This window comes from Acanthochromis polyacanthus, chromosome 1 (assembly GCF_021347895.1).
Source record: "Acanthochromis polyacanthus isolate Apoly-LR-REF ecotype Palm Island chromosome 1, KAUST_Apoly_ChrSc, whole genome shotgun sequence".
NCBI lineage: Eukaryota > Metazoa > Chordata > Actinopteri > Pomacentridae > Acanthochromis > Acanthochromis polyacanthus.
The window spans coordinates 55,639,406-55,660,997 of record NC_067113.1 but is presented as its reverse complement, the minus strand read 5'-3'; the positions used below and the strand labels follow the sequence as shown (position 1 = coordinate 55,660,997).

The window sequence follows — 21,592 nt, the reverse complement described above, 5'->3', positions numbered from 1 at the left end:
TTGTCTCTGTATAATCCTCCTCCTCATGAATACATTAACGCCGGAGCCTTAAACTCAGCTTAGCTGGCGGCTCAGCGTCACAGCACATCCTATTACCGACTTTAAATCATTAATGTGACATCGTTTTCACTCAATTTCCAAACACCCACGGTCGAAAACTGCATATTTCACTGAGCCGGTGCAGGCGAGAGGGCCAAAGTCACACCGAGCGCATGTCGAGATGTAAGTTTTTAACTGATCTATAGCTGGGGAAAAGTTAGCGCAGATGAAATCATATTAAACACACGCATTCAAATGTAAATATGTGCTTATTGTAATAGAGGAACGTGGTTTAAGCTGAGCTCCAGCACACCTTAGGGTGTGATTTTAATCTGAGTCTAGCCACTGTTTGCTTCCTCCAGCATCTTTTCCCCCGAACTGCTGACAATAAAGGAAAAGAGAAAGAAAAAGAAAAATCTGAATCCCCTCTTTGCTCCTCAACTATTCACACATAAACCTTTTCTCAGGTTTTTACCTCCAGGCTGCCACTGAAAAATTCACAATGCCCAGAGAACAACTAAGTCCTTCACTTACCGTAGGAGTCGAGGATCTGCCCCCATCCTGCCTCTTTATTGCATCAAAAGGAGTTTTTTTTCCCCTGTGTGTATGTGTGTGTGTGAAGTTATGGTAATTAGCAAAGCACGTTAGACTCATCTCCTCTGAGTGCATTTAACTGTTTTTATGCATCGGACCGGGCGGCGGTGGGGGTTGATTGTGGGAACATATGGACACAGATGGAGGGACAGCGTTTTAATGGGTGCTCTGAGTGGGGTTTTGTGTTTTTTTAACCCCTTGAAAAGTGGAGGCTCGAACATCCTCAACATCCTTAAGCAAGCATCAATTAAAGATTCGAAACTGGTGGCAGCAGCAGCAGCGGCGGCAGCACAGGCAGCCGGCATCCGGAGCTTTGACGGGGCTTAAGGAGACAGTGAGAGTCTTTTTTTTTGTGACTCGCACATGTGCACACATTTCATCACTCACCCCTCCTCCCGTTTCCTCCCCCCATGTCCCCTTGTTGTGCTTAATTAGGTTATCAGGTTGCTAACGGCCCGTGATTCTTCTCCACGCCTCCCAGCTGGCCCTCTGATTGGAGGGACAAGAAGGTGGACTTAGCATAATTAACACGTTGTTATGGAGACGAATAAACCATTTCCACCTCAAAACATGATCTTTTAAAGGCAAAAAAATGCACCTTTGACAACTTGTGCACATCCTTTTGGACCCACCATTGATATTTTGGCCTTTAAAAAGAACATATGTTTATATGAAGGTGGACATAGCATAATTAACAGGTTGAGATGATTGAACTGTTCAAAGGCAAAAATAATCCACTTTTAAGAAATTGTGTGCATCATTTCGGACTCTGGTGCATAAATTAAGGATATGTGTTTGTGTGAAGGTGGACTTCATAATTCTCACATTGTTGTAGAGATAAGTGAGCCGTTTACACCTTACAAATGACCATTTGAAGACAAAAAAATCACTTTTAGGAACTTGTGTGCATTTTTTTTTATTCTATTGATGTTAGTGCATAAAATAAGGATGTGTATTTGTGTGAAGGGGGACTTCACAAACTTAACATGCTGTTATGCAGATGATTAAACTGGTTCTGCCTTGAAAATGATCTCTTAAAGGCAAAAATGCACCTTTAAGAACTTTTGTGCATCATTTTGGACTCCGAATCAATATTCCAGCATAAAATAATGATGTATGTTTGTGTGAAAGTGGACTTTGCATAATTAACATATCGTTAAAGAGATTGTTGAATCCATCCACCTAAAAAATGACCTTTTAGAGGCAAAACATTTCATTTTTAGGAACTTGTGTGCATCATTTTGGACTCTCCGTTGACATTCCTAAAAAATATAAGCATGTATGTTTGTGTGAAGGTGGATATTGCATAATTAACATGTTGTTATAGAGATGCTTGAACCCTTTCTACCTTAAAAATGACATTTTAAAGGCAAAAAAATCTACTTTTAAGAAGTTTTGTCAATCATTTCGGACTCTTTGCTAATATTTATTCATAAAATATGTATGTATGTTTGTGTGAAGATGGATTTAGCATAATTAACACACTGTTATAGAGATGACTGAACAGTTTCCACCTTCAAAATTACCTTTGAATGGCCAAAAAAATCCACTTTTAGAAACTTGTGTGCATCATTTCGGACTCTGCTGATATTCTTGTGTAAAATAAGGATTGATGTTTGTATGAATTGGGGCTTTGCAAAATTAACATGTTGTGGAGATGAATGAATCATTTCAGCCCTTAAAAATTACTTCTTAAAGGCAACAAATGCATGTTTAAGAACTTGTGTGCATTATTTCCGACACGATATAAGCATATATGTTCATGTGAGGGAGGACTTACTATGCTTAAAACATTATTGTGGACATGATTGAACCCTTTCCACCTTAAAAATGAGATTTTAGAGGCAAAAAATGCACCTTGCAAAACTATTGTGCAATTAACTCGTTAGAGAAATAGTTGAACCCATTTTCCTTAAAAAAGAAAAGATCTATTAGAGGCGAAAACCCCCCAGCATTTTGGAACTTGTGTGTATCATTTCGGACTCTCCATTGACATTCCTGCAAGATATAACCATGTATGTTTGAATGAAGGTAGACTTAAAATAATTAGCACGTTGTTATGGAGATAAACAAACTGGCTCCACCTTAATAATGACATCTTAAATGCAAAATAATGCCCCTTTAAGAAGTTTTGTGCATCATTTCAGACTCTTTGTAGATTTTTCTGCATAAAATAAGAATGTAACATAATTATCCCATCGTTATGGAGACGACTGAACCGCTTCTACCTGAAGTGTCTTTCAAAGGCAAAAAAAAAAAATCCACCTTTAAGCGTTTGTGTGCATCATTTCAGGTTCTCTGTTGATATTGGAGCATACAATAAGGATGTATGTTTTTGTCTGTGCCATTGTGTGATTGCAAGTGTAGTGCAAAAAAGTGACCAGGACCAGCACAAGTTTTTTTTTTTTTTTTTACTGAACACATTGCTGTCTTTATTAGAGCCTTGTCTGGCAGTAATACTGAAAAAAAGTGAACTTAGAACAGATGGTGGTGGCAGCCCACGGCTTTTTTTTTTTTCTGTTTTTCTTTATTTCTTTGATATTTTTCTTCAAATTTTTTTTTGTGAGAGCACTGCGACTCTTTGCTTTTTCTGTGGCATGGATAACATCAATAAAAGAGACAGTAGGGAGAGAAAAAAAGAAATATACAACTTATATTACACTGTGTTATGAACAAAATATAAATCTATAACTCTATGTTATATTTACATAATTATCTTTCTTGATTTTTCAAGTTGAGATGGTAAGATATTTTTCGTTTTTTTCTTGTAATAACTTTGTTTTGAGCTCCACTCATGACTTTGATTGTCTTAAATAATATCATTATCACTTCTCATTGTCTTGATATGGGGGTAAGACCTTGCCAGCAGGGATGATTGATGCCCTAATGCCCCACCCACCCTCCTGAAATGGATCCCCTCTCTCCAGCATGGGGGTTTAAACAATGTTTATGTGACTATACAGCAAAAAAATTAAGACCCAGAAGCTTGATATGTAGCAAAAACACCTATAGCGAGAATAAATGATTGTGAGTTTAGGGGGGGATCACTATGTGACGGCACACCTGAAGAGTAGTCATGGCTCCTGTAGCATCACGTGGAGCTCAAACAAAGCAAAAGGGCTCCTGATGAGATAAAGATACTGTAAAAGATTGGCCTGGTCACACAGTGGAACATCCTCAGCGGATCACAGTAAACACTGCTTTCCTATGATTTAGCAAAAAAAATAAAATCAAATCACTGCAATCACACGATATATGTACAGGATTTTAAAATGGGGGAGAAAAGGACAGCATAGGATTTGTTTGGTTGTCATGATAATCTCTTAATTTTCAAATGTTGCTTATGTGCATGTATGTGGATCCGAATCTAAAGGATGTTCCACTGCGTCTGGGGGCGGCCAGAGTATTAAAAACAAGGGGATGGGGGTCTCTTTGTTCACAGAAAACAAAATTTTAAAAAAAAGAGGAAACTTTCACATTATACATTATGATAATCATTACAAATAAAATAATAATAACAATTAATAATAATAATTAAAAAAAACATGTTCTTCTTTTTCCTCAGAGTCTGAGTGCTTCTTAGAAATGGGTTTGGACATGAAAAAAAAAACAAAAAGAAGGGCTGGCGTCAAGCCCACCCGTCCGCACGATTAATACAAAATAGCAAAGGAAGGGAACAAAAAAAGCAACTTTAGTTTAGATCTAAATACCTACCAGCTAAATAGAATAATGTTTCATTGACTGTCATAGTTTCATATGGTCATAAAAACCCAATAAAGAGGAGAAAAATAAATTATACTGTACATAACTTACTAAACTTAGGAAACGCTGACCATCCTTATAATTATTGTTAATAATATTATTAGACTAGAGGCAGTTTTGAAGAGAAAAATAATAAAATACAGTATTCAAATACAAACGGAAACACTGACTGGCTGACTTCGCCTCGGCTCCGCCCACTGGGTTACAGCAGGACGACATGATTGGAGGGAAAAACACTGACGGACAGAACAACAGTAGTGTGTTAGTGTGCGGCAAATCATTACTTGCTTCTTTTGTCTTTTTTTGCACTAAAAACAAAAACAAAAAAAGAAGCCAATGAGCGCACACGGACACACACTTTTTTTTTCTTTCCAGCTACCGATGTTGTTTTTGCCCTGGACGAGATCAGGAAAAAAATCAGAGGGACGGAGCGAGAAGAAAGATTGTCTCACAACACAGTGCTTTCGTTTCTGCTCCAGAAGAGAGAGACTCCCCCACCCCTTTTTTTCATTTGGGACAGTCCACGCTGTGCTTGGTCAGTCCTGCCTGGACCGTCCCATTGGATTCCAAAACAGGGGGGAAAGTTGGGGTTGGTCACGAAAACACAAATGAAAAAAAAGAGGAATCAGGGGAGGAACCGCTGACAGCACGCTGCGAGGTTGAAGAAAAAAAAAAGATATCTTTTTGTTAAAAATAAACGTCTGATGTCGTTCAGGTGCTTTACAACAAAAAAAGGGGAAAAAAGAAATGTCTCTTTTTTCTATTATTATTCAAACTTGTAGCACAAAAACAACAAATCACATTCACAAGCCACTTATTGGCACCGTGTACCTGAGTGAGAATATTATAGAACCAAAGAACAAAAAAGCTGTTTTTTTTTAAAAGTGTCTCTTGATAATAAACAGGTCCGCCATCTTAAAGTGTCATCTGTTCGCCTTTGACAGGTCCACTGTTTTTCATTTTTGAAATGTCTCCTTTTTTCTACAAACGGGGCTAAAAGGTTGGCTTTCTGAGAGCAAATTTTTTAAAGTTTTCCTCACTCGTGGCGTTACACTCCTGCAGTAGTACTCGAATATTCCTTCAGAAACCGGCTTCTCTGCCTCTGTCCCAGTTCGTGTAACAGTCAGTGTGAGTGACAGGTCCTGTGCTTCAGTTGATTGATCAGATGCTGGTATCAGGACTCCGGCGGGAGACAGGGGGAAGGTTTGGCTCCGTTAAAGAGTCCATGTTAGTCAGGAGGGACGACGGGTGGCGTTCTAAAGGGGGGGGGGGAAATCGGTTCTCAAGGTGATTGGCAAAAGTTTCCTTCCTGATTGGTGGGATTGTGTGATTTAAACCAGCAGTGATTGGCTTCAAAAGCGGGCGGCATGGATTCCAGCGCCGTCCTATTGGGTGATGTGGTTCTCGTTGTCGCTGGCGTAGTCGGCCTCTTCGTCCTCATAGTCGAAGTCGTCGTACACGTCGCCGTTGCTGTCGTCTAACCGCAGCTCCTCCTCCTTGATTCGTGGCTCGTCGCCCTTCAGGCCGGGCATGTGGGGGTTCTGGTGGTGGTTGGCGTTGGGCTCAGGGCTGCTGGACATGCTCGAGTGCTCCGAGGGCATCTGGGGCGACGGCATCCCCGCCATTGACAGGGCGCCGGGGTAAACCACGCCTGCAGAGGACAGGGGCAGCTGGCCCTGCTGCCTGTAGGCACAGAAGGGGAAAGTTTCATGTTAGACTTCGATAATACGGGGAAAAAAATCCTCCTTGGGCAGATGTTACCCCCGTTTTTGGCTGGTGCACCTTTGAAGGAGTAATTCAGCAACTGGGAAAATGCACTGTATGTAGAATTAAGGAGAAATCTGCTCATGACCCCTTAAAACTAGCTGCACTGTTTAATTGAGCGTTTTTTATTTCCTCCCGATGAACACATTTTAGAGAACTGACTTCACATGACAAGAAGCAAATATCAAAGGCAGATTTAAAAATAACACAACTGTATTTAGTAGAAATATCCTTTTTTCTTTTCATCGTCTTTTACAGTATTTGCTTGTGTTGCGACCCCTTTAGGGGCCTCGAACCCCAGATTGGGAACCGCTGTTCTTGCACTTAAATGAGATAGCAAGGCTTATTTTTAAAAGACATATTCAAAAAACATTAAAAAAGTAAAAAAGATGGAGTGTTTTTCTACCTAACACGCTTATCCCTCTGAGCCCCAACAAATTTCTGAGCATTTTTGGCTCCCGTCACATTTTTTTCTCATTGTGGACTCATATAAAGTCCTGCACCTCTATGAAGACAGAACAACCATGACTAGGAATGGAGAGATCTCAGAAATATTTCATTTGAAGTATTACTCACTTACAATGGCATATATAGAAAAAAACAAAAGCTCATTTAATTGATGCTTACATTTACATTACATTATATTTCACATGAATTAAAAAAAAACTATATGTTGTAATCAATATATATATATATATATATATATATATATATATGTAACATTTTCCAAGTGCCTACAGGTGTCACCAGTGCAGGAAAAACTGATGATTCTACAAACTATAGAGATCTTGCTATTTACATTTTTATTTGTTTTTTATACTTGATTTATCTGCTCTTTGAAAACGCTGCCTGCAATTCAGATGAAAAGTCAGCAAATGTTTGGCATTTCAGTTGCTAAGTTGCTCCAAGGAGTGCAGAATTTTTTGGTTTGTTACAGAAAACAATTTATATTTGACACATTTTTAACAGGACGTGTTGAATAAAGTGATTTTTGATGAAATATCATCATTCTAAGGTTAGATTTTCGCACCTGAATCAGACGTCACACAGGATCAGTTCATAAAATGTCAATTTTTTTGTGTTTTTAGAGCTTTATTTGCTCCTGTAAATGGTGTCATTTTGGTGATTAAAAAAAAAAAGATAACACGTTTCAGACTTGTTGGTGGGTTTTGGGACTCAGAGGGCAATAACACCTAAAAATTAGAAGTTATTGTTTCTGAGACATTCACCATAAATTGAATTCATTTCTTGCTTATATTTTATTTATAATGTAAATGAGAAACTTCTAATTCTAACTGAGTATGAAAATGTGTTCAGTCTTGGTAGTAGTTTTATTCTGAAGAGTCTAAATACACTTGTTGTCAGTGGCCTCACCCCACGCTGAAGTATTGCCTCATTTCTTGTCTGCGGGACCTCATGATGGCCTTGTACTCGCCGATGCGCAGCTTCTTGCCGTCGACCAGGCAGGTGCGTTTGGGCCGCGGCTTGTACTTGTAGTCGGGGTACTTTTCCAGGTGCTGCTTGCTGAGGCGAGCCTGCTCCTCGTAGTAGGGCTGCTTTTCCAGGTTGGTCATGGCTTTCCAGCGGGAGCCTGGACAGAGAGGCGAAAATAAAGCATTAAAACTGAAACGAGGTGCTCCACATCGCATTTAAATTACCGCGAAACACCCAGATGAAGATGCAAGTTTCAGCTAAAGAGAGCAAAAAAAAAAGGAGGTTAATGAGGAGAGCAGCGGGGACGACAGGTACTCATCTCGGCTAATGAGGACTTCACTTAACCTGCTGTCATCTCTCAGCTCAGTTTCCGCTGCAGATTTGTACTATCAGTGCCGCTGCATGTGTGTGTAGGTGTAATCTTGAGCGTGTCTTCCCCCCCCGGTGTGTGTTTCATATCTGGTCTGAATTTGCACTTGACTACTGTATGTTTAATGGGTAAAAGCTGTCAGCACTTGGCTGTTCTCTCTCTCTGTCTTTTCCCTCTCTGTGTTCTGCGATCTGTTAGCAATCGAGAGAGAGAGAGGGAGAGAGAGAGGAGGCTTATTAAAACCAGATTTCCCTGTGTTATAAAACGCTTAGGAGCTCTTTAAAATGTCAGGGCCGATCCCGGCGGTCTGGGGGAAATGTCAGGCGGCCTCGCGCTGCTTGTTTAATGCATAATGAATTATATCATCATTTGTCGGAGCGGTGCTCTCCCCAGCCGTTCATTAACAGCCGCTTACACAATGCCACCGCTTGTAAGGAAATCAATATTAGTGTGTGTTTGAGGAAATAGAGGTGGGAATACAAGCATCTTTCCTTTTTGCTTTGCTGGGTTTTTTTTCCCCCTGTGTGTATGTGTTTTTATTTTTATTTTTTACCGAGGATCTTGCTGATGTTGGAGTTGTGCATGTCAGGGAAGGCCTGGAGGATCTTTCGCCGCTCGTCCTTGGCCCAAACCATGAAGGCGTTCATCGGCCGCTTAATGTGCGGCTCGTTGCTGCTCCGACCCCGAGCCTCGCGAAATATTCTAGAGTCAGACACGCTAGGGGAGCCTGAGGAGGAAAATAAACAAAGGTGTGAGGATGATGCAGACAAAACTTAAGTCCAAAAATAAACATGAAGAAATATTGACATTACAATGTAACATTGTACATGCTCTTGCTTTTATACAGTATATTATTAAACAAGTGATAAAATTCAGCTCTTAAAATAATTGAAATGAAAAATGACATCTTCTGCTCATCCTTCTTCAACCATCTGAACATCACAACTTGCCAGTGGGTTTAAAAGACATTGCATCTTTAAAATATTGCCAAAAATTACACTATTCAACATATTTGGAAACTGTAAAAACGACAAAAAAACCATTGGATTTTCAACTTTTGATGCTCCTTGAACTATTTGTGATGCACTGTTCCTTTGGGGAAATTAACCAAATCTAAGCTTAAAATATTTCACATTTCATCAAAATCACTTTATTCTACATGTCTTATTTAAAAAATTGCCAAAAAGTAAAGAAGTTGCTTTGGCTAAAAATTCTGCTCTCCTTAGTGCAACCATGAAGCTATCAGTCTTCATTTACAACCAACAGTCACACGACAAAAATTCTGGGAATTTTTAGGCTGAACTGCAGGCAGTGTTTAGACAAAACAGATAGGAGACAAGTATAGAAGCCAGTTAATACTATAGACAGTGAAATGTCTTTTTTTTCCAGTATTGATAACACACTGACACTTATGTTGCACATGTTGCATTAACAATTCATTGTTCACCTGATTTAACGTTATTTTTTTAATTAAAAAAATAAACGATCAAAAAAAAAAATTCAACTGCAGGACTTGATTGCTTTAAAAAAATGAGCCCACAGTTAGTTACAAAATGTGACAGGAGCCATAAAAATGCTCAGAAACTGCTTGGAGCTCAGAGGGTTAAAAAAATCGCCCACTTTTTGTCCCCCACTGAGTGTGTATGTATGTTTCCCTACCGTCAGAGTCTCCGCTCATGGTGAAGTCCAGCATGGCGTGGCTGAACTTGTCCTCCGCCTGCTGCTTCAGCTGTTGACTCAGACTCTCCAAGGCAGCTTTGTCCTAAACAAGACAAAGAGTCAGAGCACATGAATGAATGAGACCACAAAACGTGCATCCTTTCACACCCAAACATCGACTTTTATATGCAACTTTCATCTTCTTTTTCTGATTTTTACAGCAAAAACTGCTACAAATATCTTGAGTTAGACGCCCGGTGAGAACGCGGCTGTTCCCTTTTGATCTGAAATAAATCTGTATATAGTAATTGTTCTATCAGCGGATCCTGATAGAGAGGAAGCGGACAAATAACGGTGGTGATTTCAGTAGATAGGCAGTTTGTGCTTTGGTTCATTTCGGTGTCAGTTTGCGGAAACGTTAATGTCAACATCAAATTGTTTGAGTGCTGTACGCCTGCATGCTTGAGCACACATCTGTGTGTATGTTTGCATGTGTAAGAATGTTGATTACATTTAGTCCTATTTGGATGTTTACCGCTTTGTGTGTGTGTGCGTGTGTGCTGCATATTATGTGTGTGTGTGTGTGTGTGTGTGTGTGTGTGTGTGTGTGTGTGCAGCGACTCCTGGCAGCCACCTGCGAGAGTGGAGTGCGGCGGCTTGCCTCTCTCTTGCAGAGGCCCCCGAGGGTCGACGCATTAGAGAGAGAGAGAACGAGAGAGTGCAGCGCCGACGAGAGCGAGGCCACGCCGCACGGCCCCCTGGGTATTTATTACAACCAATAAAAGGCTGATTTACTGAGCATTTACATGCTTAATGCAAGCAGCCGGCGCAGTCTGAGCTCCAAACTTGACTGCGGACGAACACACACGCTCGCACACAACATGCACCGCGGCCAACGTTTTACAGTTTAATTATACGATTAGGAGCGCTACCCAAAACACTGTCGTCTTCTAAAACAACCTTCCAAAAAGTGTCCCTCTCCATTTACATGTGACCCCGGCGAGCTGGCTGGCTGCACGGAGGGGAGGGCAGAATGATAATGAAATGCATTTTCTCTGTTTTTTAGTCCAATAGAGTTTAATTGTTAGAGATAATTTCCCCCCCAGATTGGAATAAATAGACACGGGAGGGAAGAGAGGGAGAATAAAAGCCACACAGACACACGCGACTGAAATCTGTTTTTTGAAAGCCATTTAAAAAGTATTTTATTTCTGAGTGTCTTGCGTTTTTCGTAAATGTACAATAACCTGGAATTGTGGAGTCATTTTGTATGTAAATGAGGAATATTTTAGGAGATTTTCGCAAGGGACCTCCTTCAGAAAGCACGTGCCAGAAACAGCACAAAACGCGTGTCACACTTATAGATTTTCAGATTAAATGTGCTGTTTAATGGCTTTATGCGGTGTGTAAGTGTGTGATGAGCAGGGAGACAGAGTGGATGACAGCCTAGTCTGACATTAAGCCCCGGTACAGTACACGAGAAAAGTGGATTGAATGGCTGACACTGGAGCCAAGACACAAAGTAGCGACACAACTAATCCTGCGAGTGTGTCAGAGATGACACTGTTGTATCCGAACGCAGAGACGCTTCACGGCTTCACGCAGCACAAAGCCAAAGGGCCGAGGAAACCGGAGGCGGCGTGATTGTGATATTTATTTCATTTTGTATTAGAAAAGCGGAATTTAAAACATCAAGACTTGGAATGAAACCAACTGTACTTTATTAGCACAACGAGTCAAAGTCAAAATTAGATTTAGATGATTGGCTGTTATATGCAGCTGAAATGAACACAGGAAATTGATTTTATATATAAAACATGCATATCCCCTACATTTCAAACAGTTGTTTGGCAATTTGGAAAGCTAATAATATATTCCAAATAATGCTAAAAAATCATCTTAACAATACATAATTTCAGCTCAGAACTTTTTTTCGGTCTCTTTCATTGTATTCTTACATGTTTGCATTCACTAATTTATCAAGAAATGACAAAAAATTATGAAGTAAAATCATATCTAGTAGATTATTTCCTCCTGCATTGCATTAAAAGTCTGAATGACATCATATTGTGTGTGACAAGCTGCAAAACATGCTCCTGAAAAGCAGCAATTCTCACCAGAATTGATCACATTCCCGGCCTCAGCTATTAAAAATTCAGTATGTACATATATGAAAGCGTATTTCTGTAATTTGTCTACAATAAACCTGCTTTGAATACACAAATCAGTCTGTCGGAAACATGAAAAAAAAGGTAGAGAGCAAAAGAGACAGATAGAGCTGTTGAATGTCAGCGGTGCAGATGCTTCCAGCACACTGTTTCTCTATATAAATGTGTGTGTGTGTGTGTGTGTGTGTGTGTGTGTGTGTGTGTGTGTGTGTGTGTGTGTTGCTTGCGCGTGCACCAGCTGACTCCCAATGTGTTTAACAAATAACCACAATTTAGCCACGCTGCCGAGGAGCCGGCGCCGTCATTTCACATTACCGTCTCCTTGACGCTCCGCTCTGCCACACATACACTCACACGCACACAACACACACACACACACACACACACACACACACACACACACACACACACACACACACACACACACACACACACACACACACACACACACACATGCACAACAGCCCTGCAGTGCGCCTCACAGACACACTCATTACCTCTGCGATGCCTCTGGTTTTTTACCTTATCTGGCCCTGTTTAGCTTCAACACATTTCAGCGGGTACATTGTACACTGATTTACCTCCTACATGGTGCAGCAGGGATGGCACATGGCAAGACAAATTATTACACACTGACAATGAGACGCTGCAGCTTGTGATGACTTTGGAGACTTGAGCGGATTTGTGCGTTTAGTCCTCAGAATTTAGGATTTTTTTTTATTCCCCCACTAAGATAAAACACACTAATTTGTAGTTATTTCTAAGGGACTCGTACAGTTTTTTAGTGTGAATCTTTTGTAATTAATAGAAACAAAATCACATCACAATGATTGTTTGACCACATGTAGCATTTTAACGTGTTATAAATAGCATCATTCCTGCCTTGACTTCTATGTAAGTGTCAGCTGACGTCGTGAACTTTGAGGGAACACATGTTGTGAGAAAAATAGCTCGTGAAAACGACATACTGTCTTTGCTTGTGGCGAACGCTCCGCTGCCACGTTTCTGAGTGAGGTCACAGATTTTAATGTGCCATTTGTTGTTAACCTCAATACACAAAAATTAAGAATGTTCAGCACCATAAACAGCCTCGGGGCCAGTTTTCACACACGTGTTGCTAAGGTTACAGAACGGTCGTGGTATGTGGATGGAGCATAAAGGCAGGGTCTTACCTTGTCTGAGCGGCCGTTATTGAGGCTGAGGTTGCTGACGGCGGCCACCTTGGCGTCCAGGACCTGCTGCTCCCGCTTCAGCTGCTCCTTCATCTGCCGGGCCTCGGCGAAGGCCTTGGTCACCGCCTCGTGGTCATTCAGGTAGGCTGTTGAGGACAGCGACGACAACAAGTCTGCTGAGACGCAAACGAAGACAGAAGAAGACAGAAACAGAGAAAGAGGGTGATCAGTTAACTCTATGAAATCAGGCAGTGTCTGGATGTTTTTCCTCACTGTGGGCTCATTTTTCCACCGCAATATAAAGTCCTGTACAACTATGGAAACAGAACAACCATGACTAGAAGTAGAAAGAACTCAAATATATCTTTCTGTGCAGTAACACAACTATAATGCTATGAATCATACAAAACTGAAAGGCAAAAGTTAATTTTTTCACTTACACATTTTTACAAAAATTGCTAAAACCTGGAATCTACATGTAAAACACTTCGAAGTACCCACAGGTGTTACCAATACTAGAAAAAGAAAAATAGTGACTATACTAGACATATTTTACTACTTACATATTTAACTTTTTATTCACAGTCTCCTATCTGTCACACAGCCTGCAGTTCAGCTGAAAAACTCCTTCAATTTTTTGCCACAACTGTTAATTGCATGTGAGTTATTATAAGTTCCTCAGCTGTGTAAAGGAGTGCAGATTTGTTGTTTTTTTATATAGATTCTGTTTGTTATCGATGCTTTCTTTGTCTTGCATTTTTAAAAATAAAATAGAATAAAGTGATTTTAATTTAATATCACGATTTTAAGCTCAGATTTGAATATGTCTCCTAAAGGAGCTGCACGTCACAGACGATTAGTTCAAGAGCCATCAGGTTTTTTTATGCTTCTAGTTTCTGGCTCTGATAAATGGTGGAATTTGAGCAAAGATAACGAGCCTTTCAAACCTGTGGCTCGTGGGGTTTTGGTGTAATTCCGACATTCATTCATTAGCAGCGACTGAAGATGTAGGTGAGACTCACGCTGAGCGTCTTTATCTTCTGTGCAAATACAAAATACTGCTGTCAAAGAAACATCTAGAATCGCGTTCTGCTTGTGCTGTGGATGAGCAAATGGATGTGTGTTTATTTTTGGGAAGCTGGCAGGAGGTTTTCATCCAGAATAAATCTTCTCCTGAACCATGAGGTAAAGACATTAACATAACACTTGACGACGAGGGGAGTTTGTCGGGGCATTTGTGTGGAACGGATGTGTGTCTGTTTCCTCTCAGACTAACGCGCGCACACACACACACACACACACACACACACACACACACACACACACACACACACACACACAATGACCACTTGACTGTGGAGCTGGGCGAGCTGAGTCAGAGTGCTGCAAGCTGCCCACCACCTCCCCACCTGCCACGCAGAAAACACCACAAACACCACAAACACCCCTTTAAATCACATTAAAAAACACACATGCAGACATCTGACGGCATCTTTGAAGGGAAGGTGGCCAGATGACTCCTATTATGGCTAAAAAGTCCTGCTAATTTCAGAACATCTGCTCTGCCGGCCGAGCAAAGATCACATCCCCCCCCCTCTTTTTTGCTCCTCCTCGCCGCCTATTATTCGTATTATTTCTGCAGCTTTAGTCGCCGATGAGACATCCGAGGCATCTGCTTTGGCGGTGTGTGCGCCGCTGCCGCTATCGCCTCGCTCTATCAGCCGGGTTAGTTCTTAACAAAGAGCCGCGGCCGGCTTATGAGGCCTTTATCTGCGCTAATCCGCACTGCTAATGCCATCTCAGGCCAGATTACCAGCTTCAGATTGGTAATGACAGAGCCGTGAACTCTTTCAGAAGTCATAACCGGAAAATCTGGATGTGAGCGAGGCCAAAAAATCAAAAAAAAATCAGGGGGGTGAGAGAGGACAGAAGAAAAAAGAGAGGGCGATGGAATCGGGTGGCAGTCAATTTTAATCTGGAGAAAGGGAGGGGACGGACAGATATATTCTTGTACACATGATTGTGTGCGTCGCTTAAACTGACAGAAATGCCAACCATCCAGACGAGTGAATGTGACCCAGATAGAGAGGAAGGACGGAGGAGGGGGGCGTCTCTATTTCTTTCTTTCTCTTGCTCCACTCACATAAGTTTTTTTGTTGTTGTTTTTGAAATCTCCACAGAGGTCAAGGGGAGGAAAGTGCGTTTTAAAGATAAAGACAAATGCGTGATGGAGATAAGAGTTACAAGCGCTGACAGCCTTCAGTTTGCTTTGAGATGAGTTGATGTGTGGACGGATGGACGGATGATGACTTTAGAAACATGCCTTCAGGTTGATAGGTGTCAAAAAACAGAGAAAAAGAAGAAGGTGCAGTGTGGAGAAGAGATTAATTTGGACGCATTTGCTCCATAAAAACTTCATATTTTCCAGAATTGTCCCTTTTAAATGGTTATATTGTTATATATTCCACAGTTTTACATCGTTGTTCTGTCTGCATTAACACTGAAGCAGCATTTTGACACAGTAAGAAGTGGACATGAAGATTATTTTAACACTTCATAAACAATAAAACACTTCCAACTGTTCCCGTTTTAGCTATTTCAGGAGTTGATACACTATTAACAGGGTTTTTATTGTCAGTATTTTTACTGTCCAAGTTCTTTATCTTTTATTTTCTTAGTCCGTTATATTGCAAATGAGGCCTCTGTACCTCATTTGGAATATGGTTGAATAAATTAATATGTTTGGGTGTTTAAAGTTTTTTTTGTCACTTTTGCCTTTATTATTTAGTACAATAAGGATGAGAAGAAAGTGGACATGCAGTAAATGTAAATCTAATATGAAATATTTCAATTTCATGCGCAATGTTTCCATTTCATGTGAGATATTACTTATTTTCTCAGTATCATCTCATCTATTCTAGTCTTATTTTAGTTTATTTATTCTACTTTCCGTAATGTCTCATACTGACAGTATGTCTTATTGCTGTTCTACAAGGGACTGCATTTCACATTTTGTGTCATTTTTCTTTTTTCTAGGCAATATCTGGCAAAGGATTGATCTTATTTAAGATAAGACATTTGTTTTTGTTTTTTGTTTCATTTTGCATTTGCACATTGGAGAAAGTTCAGCCATTTTGGGAAATCTGACTCATTTGTAATTGTTTTTGGACAAATTTGGAGTTGCTTTGGATGAGTTTTGAGTCATTTTGCACAAGTTTTCCATCATTTTAGGCATTTTCTCAGTTGTTTTGGTTAGTCTCAGATGAGATTCAAACCAAGGACTCACCGCTGCTGGTATTCACATCGATCTAGTATACATCCTAATACATACACCCTACACCTTATAGGGTGTTTTAATCTTCAAAAGTGTATCATATTTTTACAATATTGGATTTTTTTTGTGAGTTTCGTTAGGGTCAGGTGGGATTCGAACCGAGGATTCACTGGTGACAACAATTAAATCGGTTCAGCATTCATCCTACTATTTATAGGACATTTTAATCCTTGAAAAGGCATCATATTTTACAAATTTGACCAAAATCTAATAGAAATCTAATAGAAAATCAGTGGTGGCAAGTAACTGAAGCTGTTGTACCTATTTCCCCACTGAAAAAATACAAAACAAGGACATGTCAAGGCTTAAACACTCCACTTGAGCATCGTTATAACACTTAATGTAGAAAAGCTGCATATATTTAGAATAAACTTCTGTGTACATTGCTAGACTTTTAAATTTCCATTCCCCATATATATGTTTATGTTCCTATTCAAATAACCCTAGAAGAAATCCATAATCTGCACCGCCCACACACACAAACATAAAGCTCCCAGATCAAATCGACCCCCCCTCTGGACTCTGTTCCAATTTGTCTGCCCCCTTCCATCCCCTCTGAACTTGTAACAGGAATCCTACTAACAAATGAAAACTCCATCGGCAACAGATGGGAGCCATAACGACGACGACGACGGCCGACACGCCGGTCCCCAGCGCGCAGAAAAATAATTCAGCGGGGATCACACACAAACTTTAAACACTGTAATCCATTTTTCCCGAACAAAAAACATCTGGGACCGAAAATCCACTAATCTGATATTAAATCCGCCGATTTGTTGAAAAACAGTGAGATTAGCCAGGAAGTCAGAACAGAAAAAAAAAAAAGACTAACTGCCTATTGCATAGATGCAGGAGGAGGAGGAGGTGGGATTGTGTTTGTGCTTTGTGTGTGTGTGTGTGTGTGTGTGTGTGTGTGTGTGTGTGTGTGTGTGTGTGTGTGTGTGTGTGTGTGTGTGTGTTGGAGTGTGTGTGTGCTGTCATTGTGTCATTAATGCTGGGTGTTTGTGCTGTCCTGGCTCATGTAAGAGGCTTGTCTAATCTCATTGGTGATACCTCCTGTCTGTCATGCACTCCTCTCTTTATTATTCCCCCGCTTCATTGCACTGGAAAAAAAAGAAGAAGTGCTAATCCTCATCCCTCTCTCTCTCTCTCTTCCCTCCTTCCCCTCCACTCCAATGTCTCTCTGTCTCTTTCAGTTCACTAATAAACACATAACAATGAAGCAGCCCGCGGGCAAAACAGCGACACGGGAGCAAAAACACAAACACACTAATTATAGCCCGTTACATATGTGTAATATTTGAACTATCGGCGTCGTGTGAAAAATGGATTAAGAGGACAAAATAGTGATTCATTTATGTCACTTTTTTTTTTATGTATGTGTGCATATGGCCGGGTTTGATTATGGCATTGGCACTGGCGACAATGGCAAGAAAAAAAAACACTATTCTTGTCATCGCCACTGCTGTGTTCCCTAAAGACATTTAATTTTCATGATGGGAGCAATTTGTACTTAAATGTACACAGCAGTCAGTGTGTGTGTGTGTGTGTGTGTGTGCATTATGTTTTAGCATTGTTGCTATATTTACCAAATTAGATCAGAAAACATTACACTTGAAATCATATAGGCCAGACAGCACAATTTCAAGTGTTGTGCTTTCAGATTTTAGCAGTTAATTTAGTAAATACAGCACAAATTATGGTCCAAACAGTGCTAATGACTCCTGACAACTCAAGAAACAGTGTTTATTGCTCATGCTTTTATAAATACAATATACAGGCATTGTTGGAAATCAATACCTGATGATGTATTTTACTGATGCGAGTCTAATATTTGCTCTCATCGTCTTAATAATACAACAATTATGAACTATATACAGCAAAATGTCCTTGAAAAAGCACATGCTAATGCATGCTTGCTGTAGTTGCTGTCATCTATGTGTATTTGCTAGTAGAGAATACTCCCTTAACACTGACTAACACAAACAACCCATTAAGTTCCATTGAAGATAATGTCTTATTGTAATGTTCAAAGAATGTTTCAAACATATTTAGAATGTTAAATAATAGGCTAAAAGCTAACTGAGACATAACTGCAACATGTTAAGAGGATGTTTTAAGAATGTTGTCACAGATTATGTTACATGACATTCATAAAATGTCTTTATATATAAAACATTTCTCCTGCAAGTCTTCTAAGGAGGTTTTGTTGTCGGGGTAAAACATTACAGAACATTCTTCCCTGAGACATTCATACAGTGTTTCCTGATTACAAAGCAATGGAGCATTAGGAAAGGAATGTCACTGTTCTCACAGTGTTGCTGCTTTAGAAAACGGAAAGTTTGAGCTGAACACATCACTAGAACTTTGTGAAACTTTCTGGCTGGGAAAACTTCTGGCTTGTTTGCCAGCGTTCTGAATGTGTTTTTCGAATCAACATTATACTCTTGGAACTCCAACTAGTTTCTGGGTGTTTTTTGTTTGCGTTTTTCATGTTTTCCCTCACTGTGGAACATTTTCTACTGCAATATAAAATCCTGCAGCTCTACAGAAAAGGCAAAAACATGGTTAAAAGTAGAGGGAACTCAACAATGGGTTTTGTGCAACATACACACGTGGACAAAATTGTTGGTACCCCTCAGTTAAAGAAGGAAAAACCCACAATTCTCACTGAAATCACTTGAAACTCACAAAAGTAACAATAAATAAAAATTTATTGAAAATTAAATAATCAAAAACAGCCATTACTTTTGAATTGTTGATTAACATAATTATTTAAAAAACAAACTAATGAAACAGGCCTGGACAAAAATGATGGTACCTCTATAAAAGATTGAAAACTATTTGACCAGAGTGACATGATTAACTCAGGTGTGTCATTTAATTGACATCACAGGTGTTTCCAAACTCATAATCAGTCAGTCTGCCTATTTAAAGGGAGACAAGTAGTCACCCTGCTGTTTGGTGAAAAGGTGTGTACCACACTGAACATGGACAACAGAAAGCGAAGGAGAGAATTGTCCCAGGACATCCGAAAAAAAATTATAGACAAACATCTTAAAGGTCAAGGCTATAAGACCATCTCTAAACAGCTTGAAGTTCCTGTGACAACAGTGGCTCATATTATTCAGAAGTTCAAGACCCACGGGACAGTAGCCAACCTCCCTGGACGTGGCCGCAAGAGGAAAATTGATGACAAATTGAAGAGACGGATCGTTGGAATTGTATCCAAAGAGCCCAGAGCAACCTCCAAAGAAATTAAAGGTGAACTCCAAGGCCAAGGTACATCAGTGTCAGATCGCACCATTCGTCGTTGTTTGAGCCAAAGTGGACTTCATGGGAGACGACCAAGGAGGACACCACTGCTGAAAAAAACTCATAAAAAAGCCAGACTGGAATTTGCAAAAATGCATGTTGACAAGCCACAAAGCTTCTGGGAGAATGTCCTTTGGACAGATGAGACCAAACTGGAGCTTTTTGGTAAGGCACATCAACTCTATGTTCATAGACTCAAAAACCAAGCATACGAAGAAAAGAACACTGTCCCTACGGTGAAACATGGAGGAGGCTCAGTAATGTTTTGGGGCTGCTTTGCTGCATCTGGCACAGGGTGTCTTGAAAGTGTGCAAGGTAAGATGAAATCTGAAGACTATCAAGGCATTCTGGAGAGAAATGTGCTGCCTAGTGTCAGAAAGCTTGGTCTCAGTCGCAGGTCATGGGTCTTCCAACAGGACAACGATCCAAAACACACAGCCAAAAACACCCAAGGATGGCTGAGAGAAAAGCGTTGGACTATTCTAAAGTGGCCTTCTATGAGCCCAGATCTGAATCCCATTGAACATATGTGGAAGGAGCTGAAACATGCCATTTGGAGAAGACACCCATCAAACCTGAGACAACTGGAGCTGTTTGCTCATGAGGAGTGGGCCAAAATACCTGTTGACAGCTGCAGAACGCTCATTGACAAATACAGAAATCGTTTAATTGCGGTGATTGCCTCAAAAGGTTGTGCAACAAAATATTAAGTTATGGGTACCATCATTTTTGTCCAGCCCTATTTCATTAGTTTGTTTTTTTAAATAATTATGTTAATCAACAATTCAAAAGTGATGGCTGATTTTGATTATTTAATTTTCAATAAATTTTTATTTATTGTTACTTTTGTGAGTTTCAAGTGATTTCAGTGAGAATTGTGGGTTTTTCCTTCTTTAACTGAGGGGTACCAACAATTTTGTCCACGTGTGTAACAGAGATCTGATGCCATTAATCAGAAAAATAGATACGTGAAAAGTTCTGACTTCTTATTTCAACTAAAGTTAAAAAAAAAAAACTGACATCAACATGCAACATTTTCCAAGTGTCCACAGGTGTTGGAAATATTGGGGGGGAAAGTTGGTCCTCAAGATACTATCAGGCTTTTACTACTTTTATTTTGAAAATGCATTTCAGTCCAGTTCAGATGAAAAGTCCCTGAAGTTTTGTCATGCGATTGCTGGTTGTAGTTCAGTCATTAGCAATTTCCTAATTGTGCCAAGGAGAGCAGAATTCATTTTTTATGTTTTGGAGAATCTGATGAATGGACATGGTTTATTTTTAAATGAGACATGTAGAATAAAGTGATTCTGATGAAATATAATGATTTTGAGCTTGGATTTGGTTCAGTTTTCCAACAAAATATCATGGACGAGTAGTTCAAGGACTGTCAGAAAGTTGGCAATTCTTTCTGTTTCTACAGTTTCTGGCTCTATTAAGTGCCGTAATTTTGGCAATGTTTTAAAGACAACATGCCTGTCAAACCTGTTAGCAGGTTTTCAAGTTCTGTTTGTTATTAACATAGTAGCAGTTTAAAACTTCTTGTTTGTATGTGGGGTTACTTTGAGTTACCCAAAGAAAACTGTACTGGCTGATAAACCTTTTCAGTACAGTTATGTTGAGCATTATCTTTGTAGTGTTTTTGAAGAACTTTGAAATGGTTCTTAATTTGTGACCAAAGGCGCAAAAAACAGCTGGAAAAGGTTTATTTAGGCGCCATACAGTGTTTTACAGAACTTTAGCAAAAATAGGTTTTATGAGGAACCCTCAAAGGCAAAGGAACTGTCTAAAAAAAATATTTATTTAGCCACCATAAATAGGGTTTCCAAGAACCTTAGCAAAAAGAGGTTCTTTAAGGAAACTTTTCTTCTTTATTAGATTTCATGTAGGCTGCATAGTGGAGTAGTGGTTAGCACTTTTGCCTTGCAGCAAGAAGATCCCCGGTTCAAATCCCAGGGTGGGCCTGGGATCTTTCTGCATGGAG

At 39.9% G+C, this 21,592-nt stretch overlaps 1 protein-coding gene across 7 annotated transcripts in view; it reads right to left on the bottom strand.

Moving 5' to 3' along the window:
• Positions 1 to 3,062: 3,062 nt before the first annotated feature.
• sox5 (SRY-box transcription factor 5) overlaps positions 3,063 to 21,592 on the bottom strand; it is a 142,894-nt gene continuing 124,364 nt past the window's right edge. For 5 of the 7 annotated variants that reach the window (XM_051953450.1, XM_022217910.2, XM_022217934.2 and 2 more), the window contains 5 exons: positions 12,963 to 13,138; positions 9,623 to 9,725; positions 8,517 to 8,690; positions 7,534 to 7,750; positions 3,063 to 6,078 (listed from right to left, as the gene is read on the bottom strand). In XM_051953450.1, the coding sequence (XP_051809410.1) occupies positions 5,781 to 6,078; positions 7,534 to 7,750; positions 8,517 to 8,690; positions 9,623 to 9,725; positions 12,963 to 13,138 (968 nt within the window). In that variant the 3' untranslated portion in view covers positions 3,063 to 5,780. The remainder of the gene's footprint in view (positions 6,079 to 7,533; positions 7,751 to 8,516; positions 8,691 to 9,622; positions 9,726 to 12,962; positions 13,139 to 21,592) is intronic. The other 2 variants (XM_022217918.2, XM_022217942.2) reach the window with 1 other exon arrangement.